The sequence below is a fragment of the Mastomys coucha genome, unplaced genomic scaffold (genome assembly GCF_008632895.1).
Source record: "Mastomys coucha isolate ucsf_1 unplaced genomic scaffold, UCSF_Mcou_1 pScaffold4, whole genome shotgun sequence".
Classification (NCBI taxonomy): Eukaryota; Metazoa; Chordata; class Mammalia; order Rodentia; family Muridae; genus Mastomys; species Mastomys coucha.
Window position 1 is genome coordinate 16,009,449 of NW_022196910.1, and position 16,881 is coordinate 16,026,329.

At 34.8% G+C, this 16,881-nt stretch overlaps 2 protein-coding genes across 4 annotated transcripts in view; one reads left to right on the plus strand and one right to left on the minus strand.

Moving 5' to 3' along the window:
* Sycp3 (synaptonemal complex protein 3) overlaps positions 1 to 13,307 on the plus strand; it is a 14,298-nt gene extending 991 nt beyond the window's left edge. For both annotated transcript variants that reach the window (XM_031350254.1, XM_031350255.1), the window contains exons 2-9: positions 3,250 to 3,392; positions 3,957 to 4,020; positions 4,416 to 4,450; positions 7,328 to 7,445; positions 8,122 to 8,221; positions 10,147 to 10,245; positions 12,853 to 12,957; positions 13,080 to 13,307. In XM_031350254.1, coding sequence (XP_031206114.1) covers positions 3,250 to 3,392; positions 3,957 to 4,020; positions 4,416 to 4,450; positions 7,328 to 7,445; positions 8,122 to 8,221; positions 10,147 to 10,245; positions 12,853 to 12,957; positions 13,080 to 13,133 — 718 coding nt within the window. In that variant the 3' untranslated portion in view covers positions 13,134 to 13,307. The remainder of the gene's footprint in view (positions 1 to 3,249; positions 3,393 to 3,956; positions 4,021 to 4,415; positions 4,451 to 7,327; positions 7,446 to 8,121; positions 8,222 to 10,146; positions 10,246 to 12,852; positions 12,958 to 13,079) is intronic.
* Positions 12,994 to 16,881, minus strand: part of Chpt1 (choline phosphotransferase 1) — a 32,741-nt gene continuing 28,853 nt past the window's right edge. Inside the window, exons 8-9 of one of the 2 annotated variants that reach the window (XR_004112951.1) lie at positions 15,485 to 15,688; positions 12,994 to 13,159 (exon numbers count right to left, since the gene is read on the minus strand). Coding sequence is in view for 1 of the 2 variants with exons in the window: in XM_031350253.1 (XP_031206113.1) it covers positions 13,115 to 13,159; positions 15,578 to 15,688 (156 nt within the window). In the remaining variant the exon portion in view is untranslated. The remainder of the gene's footprint in view (positions 13,160 to 15,484; positions 15,689 to 16,881) is intronic. The other variant, XM_031350253.1, reaches the window with a different exon arrangement.

Consider the following 16,881-nt stretch of genomic DNA (forward strand, 5'->3'; position numbering starts at 1 on the left):
GGGCCGAGGGAGTCGGACCGAGGGAGTCGGGGGTCGGGCCGAGGGGATCGGAGGTCGGGCCGAGGGAGTCGGGGTTTGGGCTGACGGATTTGGTCAGGGCTGAGGGAACTCGGGATGGCCGAGGGCGTTAGCTGTCAGAGCCTAGGGATTTGGAGTCGTGGGCTGAGGAAATTAGGAGGCAGGATCTAGGATTTAGGATTTGGGCCGAGGGAACTAGGAGGTAACGGCTAAAGAAGTGGGGAAAGGGAGTTAGGGGTCAGGGGTTAGGGAAGTAGGGGTCCGGACCTAGAGAATGAGGGTCAGGCTGAGGGAATTAAAGGTCACCAACGGAGGTTAATAGGGAATTAGGGGTCAAGGGGGAAGGGAATCTGGAATCTGGAGGCGGAACTTTGGGAATTAGGGATGGCAGCCTAGGGGATTAGGGTGCGGGCCTAGGAGATAGGGATTTGGGAGCTGAGGGAATTACGGGCTCCGGCGGCGGCGGAATTAGGAAGTTAGGAGGCGGGGCCTGGGGAGTAAGGGGTCAAGGTGAAGGGCATTGGGTAAGGGATGAGGGAATTAGTGGTTGGGACCTAGGGAATTAGGAAGCTGCGGTAGGGATTCGGGGGTCCAGGCCTAGGGACTAGGAGTCAAGGGCTCAGGAAAGTTAGAAGAGGCAAGATATTGGGAACTGGGGTCAGAGCCAAGGGAAATAGGGGCTGGGAGCTGAGGGCTTAGGGGAATAAGGGCCAGGCCTGGGAGTTAGGGGTGGGACCTAGGGAAATGGGGGTGTGGCCTGACAAATTCGGAGTGCGACCTAGGGAAATGGGGGTGGGCCGGAGAGAATTTAGAAATGGGGCTAAGGGAATTAGGGCCTTCATCCTAGGGGGTTAGGATGGGGCATAGAGATTTAGGGGTAATGGGCTAAGTCAACTAGGAGGAAGGGCATCAGGGAATTTGGGGTTAGGATGAAGAAACTTAAATATAGGAAGTATAGTGATTTAGGTGTCAGATACTGAGAAAATAATGGGTTTGAATATGGAACTCTGGTTTGGGATCTAGGGAGCAGGCGGGCGTTGGGCTCTGATGAAATTAGAGATCTGGGTTGAGGGCCTACATAACAGTTGGGTACTAAGGAAATCTTGGGTTGGTGCTGAGGCAATTTGGAGTTGAAGTGAGGGGACTAGATATTTGGTGTGAGGGGACTGGGGTTTAGGGAATGAAGGATTATGGCTGATGGTTTGAGTCACAGAGAATTAGGGATGATGGGTTAGGTATGCTCAGGCTGAGGGTATTTGACACTAGGGTGAGAGAATAGGGGTTTCCTTAGAGATCTTGGGAGCTGAGAGAAATAGTTGTGGAAACCAAATGAGAAATTGGGGTGAGGTGCAGAAATAGGGGAACAGGGGACTAGAGTCTGAGAGAATGAGTTCAGGGCTAGGTTGTTGGAGGCTGTGGGAACTAGTAGTTGGGTTAGAGAATTTAGGGATTGTGAGTGAGAAGATTAAGGATCAGGTTTCAGAACATTAAAATTGAGTTGGGAATGACAGAATTAATGGTTGGGGGTGAGGGAATTAAGGGTTGGGGCTCAGGTAATTAGGGGTAGTGGATTAGGGGATTAATTTAGGGGTAAAGGAAGTAGGATTTGGAAACTAAGGGACTTAATTGGAGTAAAATTTAGAAGAGATATATGAACTAGGGTTTGGGATGAGAGAATTGTGGGTTAGGCCAATTAGGGAGTTGGGGCTGAGAAAATTAGTTGTGTGAGAATGAGGAATTACAGGATGAGAAAATGTGTCTTTGAGGGAATTTGGATTGGATTTGAGGAAATGAAGAGTTCTGGTTGAGGGCTTGGGAGCTGGGGAGTTCAGTGAAAGGGTGAGGGAATATAGTATGAGAGGAGGACAGACTTGGAGCCGGGGTAATGAGTGCTAAATGAGTGGAGGACTTGAGGCTTGCGTGTTTGTGGGATTGAGAATAGAGGCCTGGGGGAAATCTTGGGTAATTTGGGATTGGGAATTTATAGGGCTGATGAAATAAAGTTCTTGGGGTCTGAGGAAATGATGGCCTTCAGGAGTTAGGAGACAAGTACTAGGAACTGAAGGGCTAGAGGTCTGGGTGGTGACATAAGATATAAGGAATAGAGATAATGATGGGCTATAAGGGTGAATGACTGGGGTGAGGGAGACTGCAGGTCTCTCTGGAATGAGGGCCTGGAGAGTGAAGGACTAGATGGGTTGGGGGACAGAGTAGTGAGAGGAATGGGTACTGAAAAAATGAAGCATTGGGGGCATAGGACTGGGATCATGAGAACAGAAGGGTTGGGGAGCTGGTAGACTTTAGGGACTAGGAGCTAAGGAATTTATCACTGAGGGGACTGAGAGCTGGGGGCTGGGACCTATGGGTGTCCAGTGTACCTTTTCCACCCACTGCAAGACTCATTTAATACTATGGAAATGTTATAGGTGTATTACTTTCCCAAGGTCTAGTTTTTTGTTTTGTTTTGAAGGTCAGGCTTATTCTATATAATCCTCCTGCATCAATTTCTTAAGTACTGGAATGCTTGGTGTGTGCCACTTGTGCTTTGATTTTGTTTTTCTTAAGACAGTCTTGGTGCTATACCCCAGTTGCCCACTCTTTATATAACCATTGTATGTTTTATGCATTTATGCAGGGTTGAGAATGGAACCTAAGGCCTCCTATATAGGTATTATGTAACTGAGCTACACCCTCAATCCTGTACAGCTATATATTGTAGATTTATAGTGCTACAACCAATTTTTGGAATGCTTGTGATTTATCCTGCTGGTAACCATGATTTTACTTTTTTGAAATACAAACTTAATTACAATTTATCAAGTATCTGGCATATAGGGCCAAAGTTCAGATCTAGTCGCTAGGTAGAAACATATTTGGAGTTAGTGTACAAGCTATCACTGTGATGTTTTTCTTTGTAAACTGATAAATGATAAACTGTTAACTTTTAGTACAATGAAAAAAATACTAGGCTAGCAACATGGCCCAATGAGTAAAAGGTATTTGTTCTCAAGCCTGACCTGAGTCTGATCTCAAGGACCCAATTGGTGGAAGAGAACTGACTCAAATTGTTTTCTGCCCTCTACATATGTCCCTTTAATTGCCCCCTGCCCCTGCCCAAAAAAAAAAGAAAAAAAGTTTACTTAAATGATGTCTTTGAATTCAAACAGTTTGGGAGATCTGAGTTTTTTTGCTGTTTTTTTGTTTGTTTGTTTGTTTGTTTGTTTACACAAGCAAACATCTAAAGATGGTGCCTGGTGGAAGAAAGCATTCTGGGAAATCTGGGAAGCCACCATTGGTTGATCAGCCTAAAAAAGCCTTTGACTTTGAGAAAGAAGATAAAGATCTGTCTGGTTCAGAAGAAGATGTTGCTGATGGTAAATATCTAATGTTGGGTATTAACAATATTCTAGAGTATTTATTTTGAACTTAATACATTTAAAACTGAATTAAATAAGCATTTTCACATAACTGTTTTTTTTTTTTTTAAGATTTATTTATGTATGAGTACTCTTATCTGAATATAGACATGCATGCCAGAAGAGGGCATTAGATTCCATTATAGATGGCTGTGAGCCACCATATGGTTGCTGGGAATTGAACTTAGGACCTCTGGAAGGGTTCTTAAACTTTGAGCCATCACTTCAGCTCCCATACTTTGTTTCTCATCAAATCTCCCTATCTCTGTATCAGAGTTGTAACACTTCAAAGAGTATTCTTTATCTTTGCAGTCACAAGTTAGTAAACAGTACATGACCATAGCTGAAATTTTGCTTCTAAAAAAATGAGTGGTAAAGTATGATATAAATTAACTTTTTCCAAAAAAATATATTTATCTGCTTTTAAAATTTGTTACAAAATCCCAAAAAGATTGTAAATAGATTTCATTAAAATTTACCAAACTAGCATATTTAATTTCACAATTTACTTTGTCAATATAGAAAAGACTCCAGTAATTGATAAACATGGAAAGAAAAGATCTGCAGGAATGATTGAAGATGTGGGGTAAGATGTTACAAAATAGTACTTGATGGTGTGCATGCACGTGTGTGTGTGTGTGTGTGTGTGTGTATGTGTGTGTGTGTGTGTGTTTGTGTGCATTGTCACATGCATGCTGAGTACTTTGCGTGTATGGAGGTTGAATATCAGGTATTCATACTTGCAGAGCATTAAGCTATTTCACTAAGCCCCACAGATGTTTTCTTTGCTCAGTAAAGTACTTTAAGAAAACTTTACTTCATTTTATCTAGCAAGTAGTGATATAAAATATTTGGTATGTGGTATTTCTCTCAAAACAAGTATATTATGAATCAAACCTAGGGCTTTGAGCACATTGGGCAAATGTTCCACCACTGAATTATACTCCTGGTCTTAATTTTTTAACTGTTAATTTTTCACAGAGGTGAAGTACAGAATATGCTGGAAAAATTTGGAGGTATGTTTTTGGGAGACATTTAAAGAAAGTTGTTTAAAACTGTATAATAATTGCATAATATGAAATGAGTTCACCATGTGAATATTGTTTAATGCCTTGTTTTTATTTATAGGGTTTTGCATAAATATGATTTAGCATCATAAATTTTCTTAACCTTTTTTATGATATGAAAAGTCAACATGACACTAAGAATTTTAGAAAAATAGAGGGGAAAAGTATTTTTTTTTTTTACTTCTTTATATTGAAAGAAAAGTGATTTTATATATATACATGCCTTTAATCCTAGCATTTGAGAGGCAGAGGCAGGCAGACCTCTGAGTTCTAGGCCAACCTGGTCTACAAAGTGAGTACAGAATAGCCAGGGCTGCACAAAGGACCCTGCCTCAAACAAACAAACAAAATTAAAAAGAACTATTATTATTTTTATAGTAATAAATTTACATAATTGAAAGTAAAAAGACAACTTTAGCCAGTAAGAGATTTATAACCAGAGCAAAAGACCTTAAGTTTTAAATATTGCTTTTATACATGTTGAATTAGGAGACAGCACTCTGCTTATTTGCTTCTTTTGAGACAGGAATTTGCTTAGGTAATCTAGGCTGGCTTAAACTGGGTATTTCTTCAAACTCGTGGGTTCTGGGATTACAGGCATCAGTTACCTTGACTAGTTTAGGAACATATACTTTTTTTTTTTTTTAAAGGAGGGAGGTGGGCAGCACACCATGGTACATGAGTGGAGAACAAACAACTTACTGGAGTCAGTGTCTTCTCTTAACATATGGATGGATCCTGGGGGTCATACTCAAATTGTCAGGCTTTGTTGCAAGCACCTTTACTTGTTAAGCCATCTCACCAGCCCCAAAATACTCTTTTTAAAAAAAGAACAATTGTTTCTATAAGAATTATTCATACCATTAAGTCTTTATAAGAACTGATCTATTTGGTAGTAACAAAATGTTTGCTTTATAAACTTACTATTTAGAGTTACATCATAGTCACTAAAAGGTAACTTTTATGGTAAAAATATATGCATAGCAAACATTGAGGTATTAAATTTTTAATAAACTGCCCTATATAAATTACTGTGAACTGAGTTTGGTAGCACATACCCAGCTCTTGTACAGTAGAGGTAGGAGGGTCCCTGAATTTGATGCCAGCCTGATCTACATGGTGAGTTTCAGACCAGACATGGCTATGTCATGAAACCTCATTTCAACAAAACAAAAAAACAACAACAAAAACAAAAACTAAAAAAAACCCAACAACAACAACAACAAAGAGCTGGGCAATAGTGGCTCATGCCTTTAATCCCAGCACTTGGGAGGCAGAAGCAGGTGGATTTCTGAGTTCCAGGCCAGCCTGGTCTATAGAGTTTAGCCAGGGCTATACAGAGAAACCCTGTCTCGAAAAACCAAAAAATAAATAAATAATAAAAATAAATAAAAATGCCTCCATTAAAAAGAATTCCTAGATGTATTATTTAGATATTTTACTAAGATTTCTTTTATAAAAAATGTTTAGGGCAGTGATGGCAAATGCCTTTAATCTCAGCACTTGGGAGGCAGAGACAGGCAAATCTCTGAGTTCAAGGCCAGCCTGGTCTACAGAGTGAATTCCAGGATAGCCAAGGCTACACAGAGAAACTTTGTCTTGAAAAAACAAAATCAAAAAAACAAAACAAAACAAAAAAAACTGACCTAAAAATGTTTAATAGTATTGATTTTTAAATTTTTACTAATAATCCCCTTTGATTTGTTTTTAAATTTAGTATTTTTGATAATGAGTTCTAACAGTTACACCAAGTATGGCCTAACAAATGGGGAATATACTATAAATTTAGAAATATTTAGCCTTTATTACTGCTTGCTTATAAGTCTGGCCTTGATCTTTTGTTTTATTCATTTTTATCATCCTTAAACTTAAATTTTAACTCAGTTATAAAAATAAGAATTGAGGGCTAGAGAGATGGCTCAGTGGTTAAGAGCACTGACTGCTCTTCCAGAGGTCCTGAGTTCAAATTCCAGCAACCACATGGTGGCTCACAACCATCTGTAATGGGATCTGGCACCCTCTTCTAGTGTGTGTGAAGACAGCTACAGCGTACTAATATACATAAAATAAATAGAATCTTAGAAAAAAAAATCTTTAAAAAAAATAAGAATTGAGATAAGTTTGGATATTTTATGTATTTCTTTATCCAAGATATCTAAGACCAGCATAACAAAATTCAGCCATTTTTGGATTTTGTAATATTTGCATAATTTTACTGGCTAAGCTTTCCCAGTCTGAAAATTCAAACTTCTAAGTGTTCTAAAATACAGAGTATTTTTCAAAGCACATGGTGTTATTTTTAAATTAAAATGTTTTAATTCAAATTTTATGATTTGTGTATGATGTGTATGTATGAGTGTAGGTCTACATTTGTGATAGCATGTCTGTGCAGGTCAGAGAATATTTTTGGGAGTTGTCTCTCCTCTTACACTGTGGAAGATAGCTTTCAAAGCTTGGTTTGCCCCTTCCACCATGGATTCCTGGGATCAAACTTAGGCTGTCAGGCTATGGCAAGTGTTTTTTGTTTGTTTTTCTTTGTGAGAGTGGGTATCTGTGTTTCCTGACTGATCTGGAACTCACTATGTAGACCAGGCTGGCCTAAAATTCAGAGACCCATTTGCAGAGTTCTTCCTTCCAAGTGCTAGGATTAAAGACATGTGTCATCATGCCCAGTGCAATTTTTTTTTTTCTTCTGCTGAACTCCTTGGTCCCTAAATTTAATTTTAAATCTCCTTGATATTGCTGAATGAACCCATACTTATATTATTTGATTATGTGGAACAAAATAGTTTTAATATTAAATTTCAATGTTTATTTTAAATATAGCTGACATCAACAAAGCTCTTCTTGCCAAGAGGAAAAGAATAGAAATGTATACCAAAGCTTCTTTCAAAGCCAGTAACCAGAAAATTGAGCAAATTTGGAAAACACAACAAGAGGAAATGTAAGGTTTTAAAAGAAATACATCTTTATCATTTCTTAGTATATCCTGGTACAAATTATCTACAGAAAATAATATCATCTGCTTGGCTTTTTCTTTCCTAATCAAGTAGTCCTATAATCTAATGCCTTCATAGAATTGAAATGTTTCTTAGAAGTCAGTGGAGATTGCTTTCCTCTTCCTTTTAAATAATTGGGAGGTTATTAATCTATATTCATTGTGGAAATACATTACTTGAATAAAAGAAGTAAATGTCATTATTGTTTGATAACTGAAAATATAGAAATTTCGGTTTTATAAGTAATTTACACATTTTAATCAACTTGACTATTCCTTTGTACAAAAAATCTTTACCATGCCAAAATGGGGGAGGCAACCTAAGTGAAATAATTTACTTATCAGAATTATATTCAGTAGGAAAAATGAAAAATTCCTTGGAGATTAAAAGTAAATTTTTCTGGAAAATATAAAACTTCCTTAGTTTCAAGAGCTAAAGCATGTGAGAAGGCATCTGTTAGAAAAAAAATACTGAAATCAACATAAATTCTTAAATTTTCCTATCAAAATATTTAAACTGTCGTTTCCTTTTTACAGCATAAGATATATGAATTAAATTTGTTTTGAGTGTTCTTTTCATACTGGTATGAAATTTGACAGGATTTTTTTCTTTTTTTTACAGACAGAAGCTTAACAATGAATATTCTCAGCAATTTATGAGTGTGTTGCAGCAGTGGGAACTGGATATACAGAAATTTGAGGAACAAGGAGAAAAACTAACTGTTAGTATCACAATTGGCTTTATTATAACTAAGTCTCAAGTAGAAATAAAGAACCTAGTCTTATATTATGTCCACAGAACTTAAGACAAGTTTTATTACTCATTGCGAGTGCCACCACCACCTGGTTCCTTTTTACCTTTCATTTTGAGACAAGAACTCAAGATACCTAGATTAGTCCTGTACTAGGTAGGATTTCAACTGGTGACCTCCTGTCTCTACCTTGAAAGAAGCTAGGGGTTATAGGCCTGCAGCTCTAGGTTTGGCTACAAAGAGAAATTTAATAGTAATAGAAGGGGGAAATTGCTAAATTCTTGAGAATGTAAAAGAGAGGAATTTGGGCTGAGTATAGTTATCCTTAGAAACAAGAGGAAATAGAGTATATGAATATGAATACAAATAGATGGGTGGTAGATATATATGATAATGAAAAGCTGTTCTCTTTGGATTCTGTTTGATTTAGCTATCATGTAGTGAAGAGTAATACCACCATGTAGAATAACTAGAATTGAGTTTTACAAGATAAGGATTTAGCTAAGTAAATGTGACAGGGCGACTAAGTGTATATGCAGAAGAGTGCTATGCAACTTAATGTAGGAATTGAAGTAAAAGGAAGAATGCAGTTTTTAGTCCTGAACTAAGTTTGAGCTATACTATAAAAATAAAGAGTTAGCCAGAAGCAGGCATTGGTTGAATATACAGTATACTAGAGAAACCATATGTACAGTGATTAGAGCCTGGATTATAGAAACATACTTAGAATTAAATTCTGCTTGAACAATAAGTTAACTATGAATAATCAATAAGTAATTTACTTTTATGTTTCAGTTTCCTCTACTTTGGACATGACTGATGAATACCTAAATTGAGTTTATACATACATACTCTTAAGGGACTCAAAATAGTTAATATTGATATGCAATTAATATATTTTGTCATTACATAAAATATTATATAGAAAGGTTATGCTACTTATAATGAAATGGCAAAGTCTCTATAAGGATGTAAGTGAATGGATTAAAGGCACTAGAACACAAAGTCAGTGGTGGAGAATAGATTAAGGAACTAAAAGACAAAAATTCAGAAAACATCTGTGTAAGACATAGAAATTACTAAGAATAAGATAGTCTTGGGGCTAAGGATGTGTATCAGTTGGTAGACTCTAGCATGGACAAAGCTTTGAGCTTGATTTCTAGTACTATATAAACCAGGTGTGGGTTTTCACTTTCCACAATCGTACTCACTAAATAAAACATGTTTATAATCCCAGCATTTGAGAAATAGAGGCAGAGAGACCTAGCACTTTAAAACCATTTTTGACTACACAGTAAGTTTGAGGCCAGGCCAGGTTAGACCCTGTCTCAAAACCTTAAAAACTGAGATTTCCTATTCAATCTTTTATGATGGTATACTCCTGTAATCCCAGCTACTTAGGAGGCTGAGGTAGGAAGAGTTCCAAGTTCCAAGTAAGATTGTACAACACAGTGAAACCTAGACTCAAAAAAAGAAATTTGGGGCTGGAGCAGTGGTTCATATACGAAGAGTTCTTACAGGTTTTACAGACGATCTGGGTTTGGTTCCCTGCACTCAAATGACAGCTCATAATTGCTTGTAACTCCAGTTTCAGGGGATCCAACACCCTTACATTCAGGCACACAAAACATTTTTTTAAATGTATATTCATTGACTGATAGTATTATAGTGCATGTTAGTGGTGAAAAGTACTTAAACTTAGCCATAATAGTTGTTAAAATACTAGTTATTAACCTTAAACTATGCATTTAAGTTTAATATGGAATTACTTTTGGTTGAATTTTAAAATGACTATAATAGAGCTCAGAGCTAGGTGTTTCCCTATCATGAATGAAGTCCACAATAACAAAAATACTTTTACCAAATCATTATTACATTTTTTTAATAATTTATAGAATCTTTTTCGACAACAACAAAAGATTTTTCAGCAGTCTAGAATTGTTCAGAGCCAGAGAATGAAAGCACTCAAACAGCTACATGAGCAGTTCATAAAGGTGAGTTATACATAGTAACATATGTTTTTGTTTTATTGTGTATCGCCTTTGTTTTTGTTTGAAACAGGACTTACTATATTGCCTGGCTGGCCTGGGATGTACACTATGTACACTAGGCAGGCTTCAAACTCAGAGATTCTTTTGCCTTTTCTTCCCAAGTGCTGGTGTTAAAGGTGTGTGCCACCACACCCAGATAACTTGTGTTCTTTTTTTAATATTGTATATGAGTGTTTTTATATGTATGCCTGTATACCATGTACATGCTCACTGCCCACAAAGGTCAGAAAAAGGTAGTAGACACTTTAAAACTAAAGTTACAGATGGTTGTGACCTGCCATGTGGATGTTGAGAATCAAACCTAAGTCTTCTATAAGAACAAATATTCTTAACCACTGAGCCATCTGCTGCTCCTAACATATGTTCTTATAAACCATAATTTAAGTATTGGATTTATTTTGCAAATTCATGGGGAATATGTTTTACTTTTTAAAATTTCTATTTTAAATTGTTTGTGACAAAAGTGATATGTCTGTAAAATTCTAATGTCCTGTGAAGATTATTCAAGACAGGAAATGGCAAAATAGGAATTTTACCTTAAAAAGTTCTTATACATTAAGTCCATACTCTATTAAATAACACTTTTTAGCCATTGTGCTGTTTAACTGAAAATAGTGTCTATAAGTTACAGTCTTTTCATACATGTATTCCCAGTGTATTTTCAATATCAAGCACCCAATGGAATTATTTCCCTATTTTCAAATGTATTATAGGTCTTTTCTGGCATATTAGCTTTTAGAATTATTCCAGTTGACCACAATGACTTTATATGCCAACTTATGTATGAGAGGAGTTATCGCAAACTTTAACACAGTTGAGGATTAGAACTTTGTAAGTTGAGAATTATCTCTTGACCCATATGTATACTAGAAAACTGTTCCCTAATAGTAGTTTTAAAGATAAATATGAACAGAAGTTTATATTTTATATATTCAATAATTTAATATTTTAAATATTTAAATATTTCCAAGAGACCTTGTCAGCTTGCTCTAATGTTCCTTAAGAACAATTTAATTGGTATGGCTTGAGGAAATACTTGAAAAGATTTCTTCTAATATTATCACTAAGTGTTACCATTTTGGTAAAAACTTCAGTATAATTTTAACTCTTCCATAACTGTTTATTGATTATTTTTTGAGAAGGGTTTCTCTATGTAGTACTGGCTGTCCTGAAACTTACTCTGTAGACCAGGCTGGCCTTGAACTTAAGAGATCTGTCTGTCTCCGTCTCTTGAGTGCTGGAATTAGAGCCCTGCTCTCCATATCCTTTTTATCCTTTATTAATATTGTTATTAAATTCTTTAATTTCTGCTGTTTAATATATTTGTTCATTCTCTGCTTTTACTGTTTCATTTTCTCATCACACTTTGTCCTATAAAACTCTTAACTGATTTCTCTTTTCTTGAGTCTGTTCTTTGACTCTGCCCTATAATCTAAATAAAAAAATCTCCTTCCTGAAAACATGCCTGTAGTCATCCTTTCTAACTTTTTGTTATACAAACTATACATATACATTATGCCAAACTCTCTATATAATTGCTTTCTCTGAATCCAGACTTACATATTTCCATGCTTTGGTTATACTATTCCTCTCGACTACTTTAAGTTCCATTTTAATTAATGAAATAGTATACTTTTTATTAACTAAACAGGAATTAATCCCTATGTTCCATTAGATAGCTACATTTCTGTTCTTATAAAATTGTTTAAGTAGTTTTTATGATTGGAAAAAAAAGAAAACACTCATATATTACTATTTTTTTTAGTTCTCCACAGTATTTTCTACATAATAGGCAATAGGAAACAATATATTTGGTGAATGAGTACTAAATTTTTAAAAACTTTTTAGCTAGTGTTATGGCACATTCTTCTAAGCCTGAGACAGGATTAGGGAGTTTGAGGTGAGCTTTGCCTGTATTATGAGACCTTGTCTTGAAAAACAAAATACTAAAGCAGAGTTCAATCTATGGGATCCATATGCTAGAAGGAAAGAACCCAGTACCCACAAGTTGTCCTCTAAATGAATGAAAATGTAATTTTTTAAAAATACCTAATAATTCTTTTCTTATAACTTAATACTATACATATTTTATTCCCTTTTGTGAATTTAAGTCACACTGACTCTTAGTTACAATAAGTGGATAATACCCAGATGTCTTAAGAAACTTACTAGAAATTTTTAAAATTGTATATACTGATAGACCTTGTAATCTTTCTAGATTTTATTTTCTTATTCTTTTGAGACAAGATTCTACATTGCCTAGACTAGCCTCAAATTTGCAATTCTCTGATCTTATTTAGCTCCCTTCACCATTTTCTATCACCTTGACCTTAAGTTCATTAAACTATTGTTTTGGGCAATGAAGTTACTGTTGTGCTTTAATTGTATTTGATTAATGTGTGATATATTTACTTGTTTATAGTGGGAAATTTGGTCTATATGAGTTACTTAGAATGTTGAGATAAATAATGAGCTTTTCTGAATGAAAATATTTTTACTTTTAAAAGAAAAGTTATAGTTTATAACTAAAGTGGCCTTTTTGTGTTTTAGAATTTGGAAGATGTGGAGAAGAATAATGATAATCTATTTACTGGTACACAAAGTGAACTTAAAAAAGAAATGGCTATGTTGCAAAAAAAAGTTATGATGGAAACTGTAAGTTCTATTTTATATTGCAAAGATAGGGATTAATGGAGGCACTGAAATGTTTTATTTGCTGAAATTTTTATAACATTTAACTAAAAATTAAACGTTTCATATCTCCTTTCATGAAACAGCAGCAGCAAGAGATGGCAAATGTTCGAAAGTCTCTTCAATCCATGTTATTCTGATGAGTCTTTGAAGAAAGAACTTGAACCTATGTAATATGATACAATTAAAACATTAGCTAAGAGGCATGCCTTTAGTAATTATAGTTTAAACTATAACATCTGAAATCTTTAGCTTAAGTGGAAGATTTTTGTTCCTGTTAACTTCTAAATAAACCTAAACAATTGTGTAAGTAGCAGCTATTCCAATGTATCAAGCTTTCAGGGGTTTTTTGTTTGTTTTAATAGTTGTTCTCTCTACTATTATATCAATAAAGATGATTTAAACTTATGTTTTGGTTTCAGTGTATCTCTTAACAGTCCCAAGGTACAAAGTTCCAAGTAAAAATGGTTCTGGACTTTTTGTTTATTTCTATAGAGTCTACCCCTCTTACCCAGATTAGTATCAAACTTTTAGGAGTAAGAGATCTTTATACCTCAGCCTCCTAAGTAGTAGGAACAAATGCATGCCACCACTTGCGGCTTACACTGTTCTCCTTTAAGGAAAAAACCCTACAGAATCTGTTTTGTGTGTACATCTTTATATGTTTACTAAAATAATACATTGCCAATTCTAAGAAAATAATCTAGTCTATAGTTTATTAAAAGAACTTAAGCTTGTGTCTTGGAATAAATTATAAATGCTAAAATAATTAAAATACCTGAAAAGATTTCTAAATATTGGTTTTAATACATAGATTTATATTTCATTTCTGCAAGTTCATTAAGATACCATTTAATTGCCTACTCTATGCTTAAATGATATATGCCCTTAGTAATTATTAAGAGCATTAACACAGCTAAAGTTATTTATGGTTTAAGTACTTTATATCTGTCTTCAAATATATATTTCCTAGGTATCTTTTCCATTGTAATATTCAGTAAATATACTAAATCTTGATTTCACATTCATTTCTAAACTTGAACTGTTTTTAATTTTAAAAATAGGCATTTATACAGAGAAACGTATAAAAACAGTTTCATACATGTTGAGTTATTTCAACATTTCTTTAAAGTCATTTGAGCTTTGTAGTTTTGCTGAAACTGCATTCAATGAATCATTTAGAAAAGAAAAACATATCCATTAGAAGGAAAACCATCTTTTAAAATTTTGTTCTATAACCCATCTATTAAAGATTTTATACAAGTCTATATAATACTTTCTATTATCTAGGAAGAAATTACCCTTCTACTATTAACTTTGACATTAAAAGGACAGTCCAATTCTTTAGTTCCTTTTTATTTGAGGTGGGTGTGGTGGGTGTTGCTAGTAGATCAAGCCAGGGCCTCACCCATGCTAAGCATTCACTCTTCCACTTAGCTATGTCTGCAACATAGAATATAAACTTTATCATTCTCACTTTTAAGATCTTTGAGAATCTAACCCAGGAGTTAGAGATGCAACATAAATACTTCAGAGTGTTTTCTCTGTATTCACGTATTTTTACCTTTTGAGAAATATAGACTTTTTCAAATCTCCTTTTCTTCCTTGGAATACTTAAAATACATGTTTACACTATTTGTCTGATTCTTTCATTATATGGTGTATAGTCTATGGGAATTTGTGTGAAATTAGAAATAAGGTCATATGGGTCATAAGGTCTAAAGAGTGTTGAGATAAAGGTGGTATTTATAAGATAATCAGTACCTAATGTACCTAGTATTGAATACTGACACGTTTTTTCCCCCTTACACCTTTTTTGCCATTTTCCCAAATGCCATTTTGCCATTTTTACCAATTTCCTTTCCTATCAATTCTTTGAGCTACTTTTTTGTATTTCTTTGTGGACTTAAGGTTCATTCCCCATCCATGGAAATAAATTGTTTACTTGGACTGTTTAAGGCACAAGTTACCCTCAAAGATTCATGTTACGCTTAATTAGTACAACAGAATCCCACAACCATTGTTTTAAATTCTAGATAGTATACTAAAGTATGTCTATAACTAGCATACCTCTTTTGAACAATGGTTAGTATATACAAATATCTCAGTATATCACTTACTCAATTATAGTATCATTAGATACTTAGTATTATAAGCTTACTTTTCAAGTTTTATCAATCAAATGCCACTGCCAAGATGGCTAAGTTCTTTTAAGTTCTGAATATTTATGTAATCCTTTGGCAATCAAAACCCCAAGTCTGATAGGTGTTTTGTAGACATAGTACTATGTAGACTTATTGGGGTACAATTTCTTATTACTCTTAATATTTAAATTTATTTTTTGTTCTTGTTTCTAATGCATACATTATACTTCATTGATAAGTATGTGATAAAATAAGTCAATGACAAGGGATTCATTATTGATATAGATATAATGGAAGCTACAGATTTGTTTTATATTTAAACATAACCTTATAGATAGTATACTAGCCTCCTGCATAGGGAGATATCCTTCATACATAGTTTCCCCTAACTGCTTCTCCTCTTTTCCTTGGGCTACTAGTCAGTCAATATGCTTGTGAACCTGTTCAGGTGCTTGTTGACATGAAGTCTTGAAGATATTTAGATGAAGGTGTCTTGAAATTTGCAGGCACAAAGAACTAAAGTATATCATCATATCAAATGAAGAAATGACCTTTGGAAGTAAAACAAAATATAAAATGGGTTATGATTCATCTTTTCTAAAAATACAATTAATTTTCTATTAGCCTCAAAATTCGTAACTAAAAATACTGTATTTTAGAGTGCATACCTTTCATGTTCTTGTTTTTGTTTTTGTTTTTAAAAAATAAGGTCTGGGCTATATAGCCTTGGTTGGCCTTTAGACTATGTAGCCCAGGCTGGCCTTAAACTCATGTCACCCCTCTTACTTCAGCCTCCCAAATGCTGGAGTATGTGCCACAATTGTACAGATATTCTGGGTATTTATAAAAATTGAAGCATAGAGGTAAAAAGACTACTGTACAAATGCTCAAAAGTGGGCTGGAGAGATGGCTCAGCGGGTAAAAGCACTGACTGCTTTCCATGAAGGTCCTGACTTCAAATCCCAGCAACCACATGGTGGCTCACAACCACCCGTAATGAGATCTGATGCCCTCTTCTGGTATGTCTGAAGACAGCTACAGTGTATTTACATAAAATAAATAAATAAATCTTTAAAAAAAAAAAACAAACAAATGCTCAAAAGTAGAAGGACCTAAGTATTCTGACTCCACATTCTACTAGCTTTATGCCATTGAATGAAGCCACAAACTTCCTATCAGAAGGGGCTGTTCACATATTTTTAGTCCTTTGACATTAAAAATTTAAAAGGCCTAGAAAAGAGGCAGTAGTTGAGGGAAGCATACATAAAATTCTGTTATATTAAAAAATTAAAGGGTAATGTGTGAGATTAGAGTCAAATACCTTAAGAAAATAAAGCCCAGAAAAAACTGATTGATGTTGGTCATAGATGCCTCAGTAGAAAGAGTACTTTCTACTCTTTTAGTATTTTCTGAAGGAGTAAAGGTAAGCTCCACAACCAAAAGTATATGAGCAGTGGAAATTGGGACTCATTGGATTTATTTTTAAAAAGAACATGAGTTAGGAGGGGTGTCTGTTAGATGGGTGAAGATGGACCTGGGAAGAATTAGGGAAATGAGTATTGATGAATATAATCAAAATATATCATATGAGTGTTTGAAATTCTCAAAAAAGTTCTTTTTTTTTGCTTTTTTTCAGGACAGGGTTTCTCTGAATAGCCTTGACTATCCTGGAACTCACTCTGTAGACTTATATAAGTGTTTGAAATTCTCAAAAAAGTTTTGGTTTTTTTTTTTTTTTTTTTTT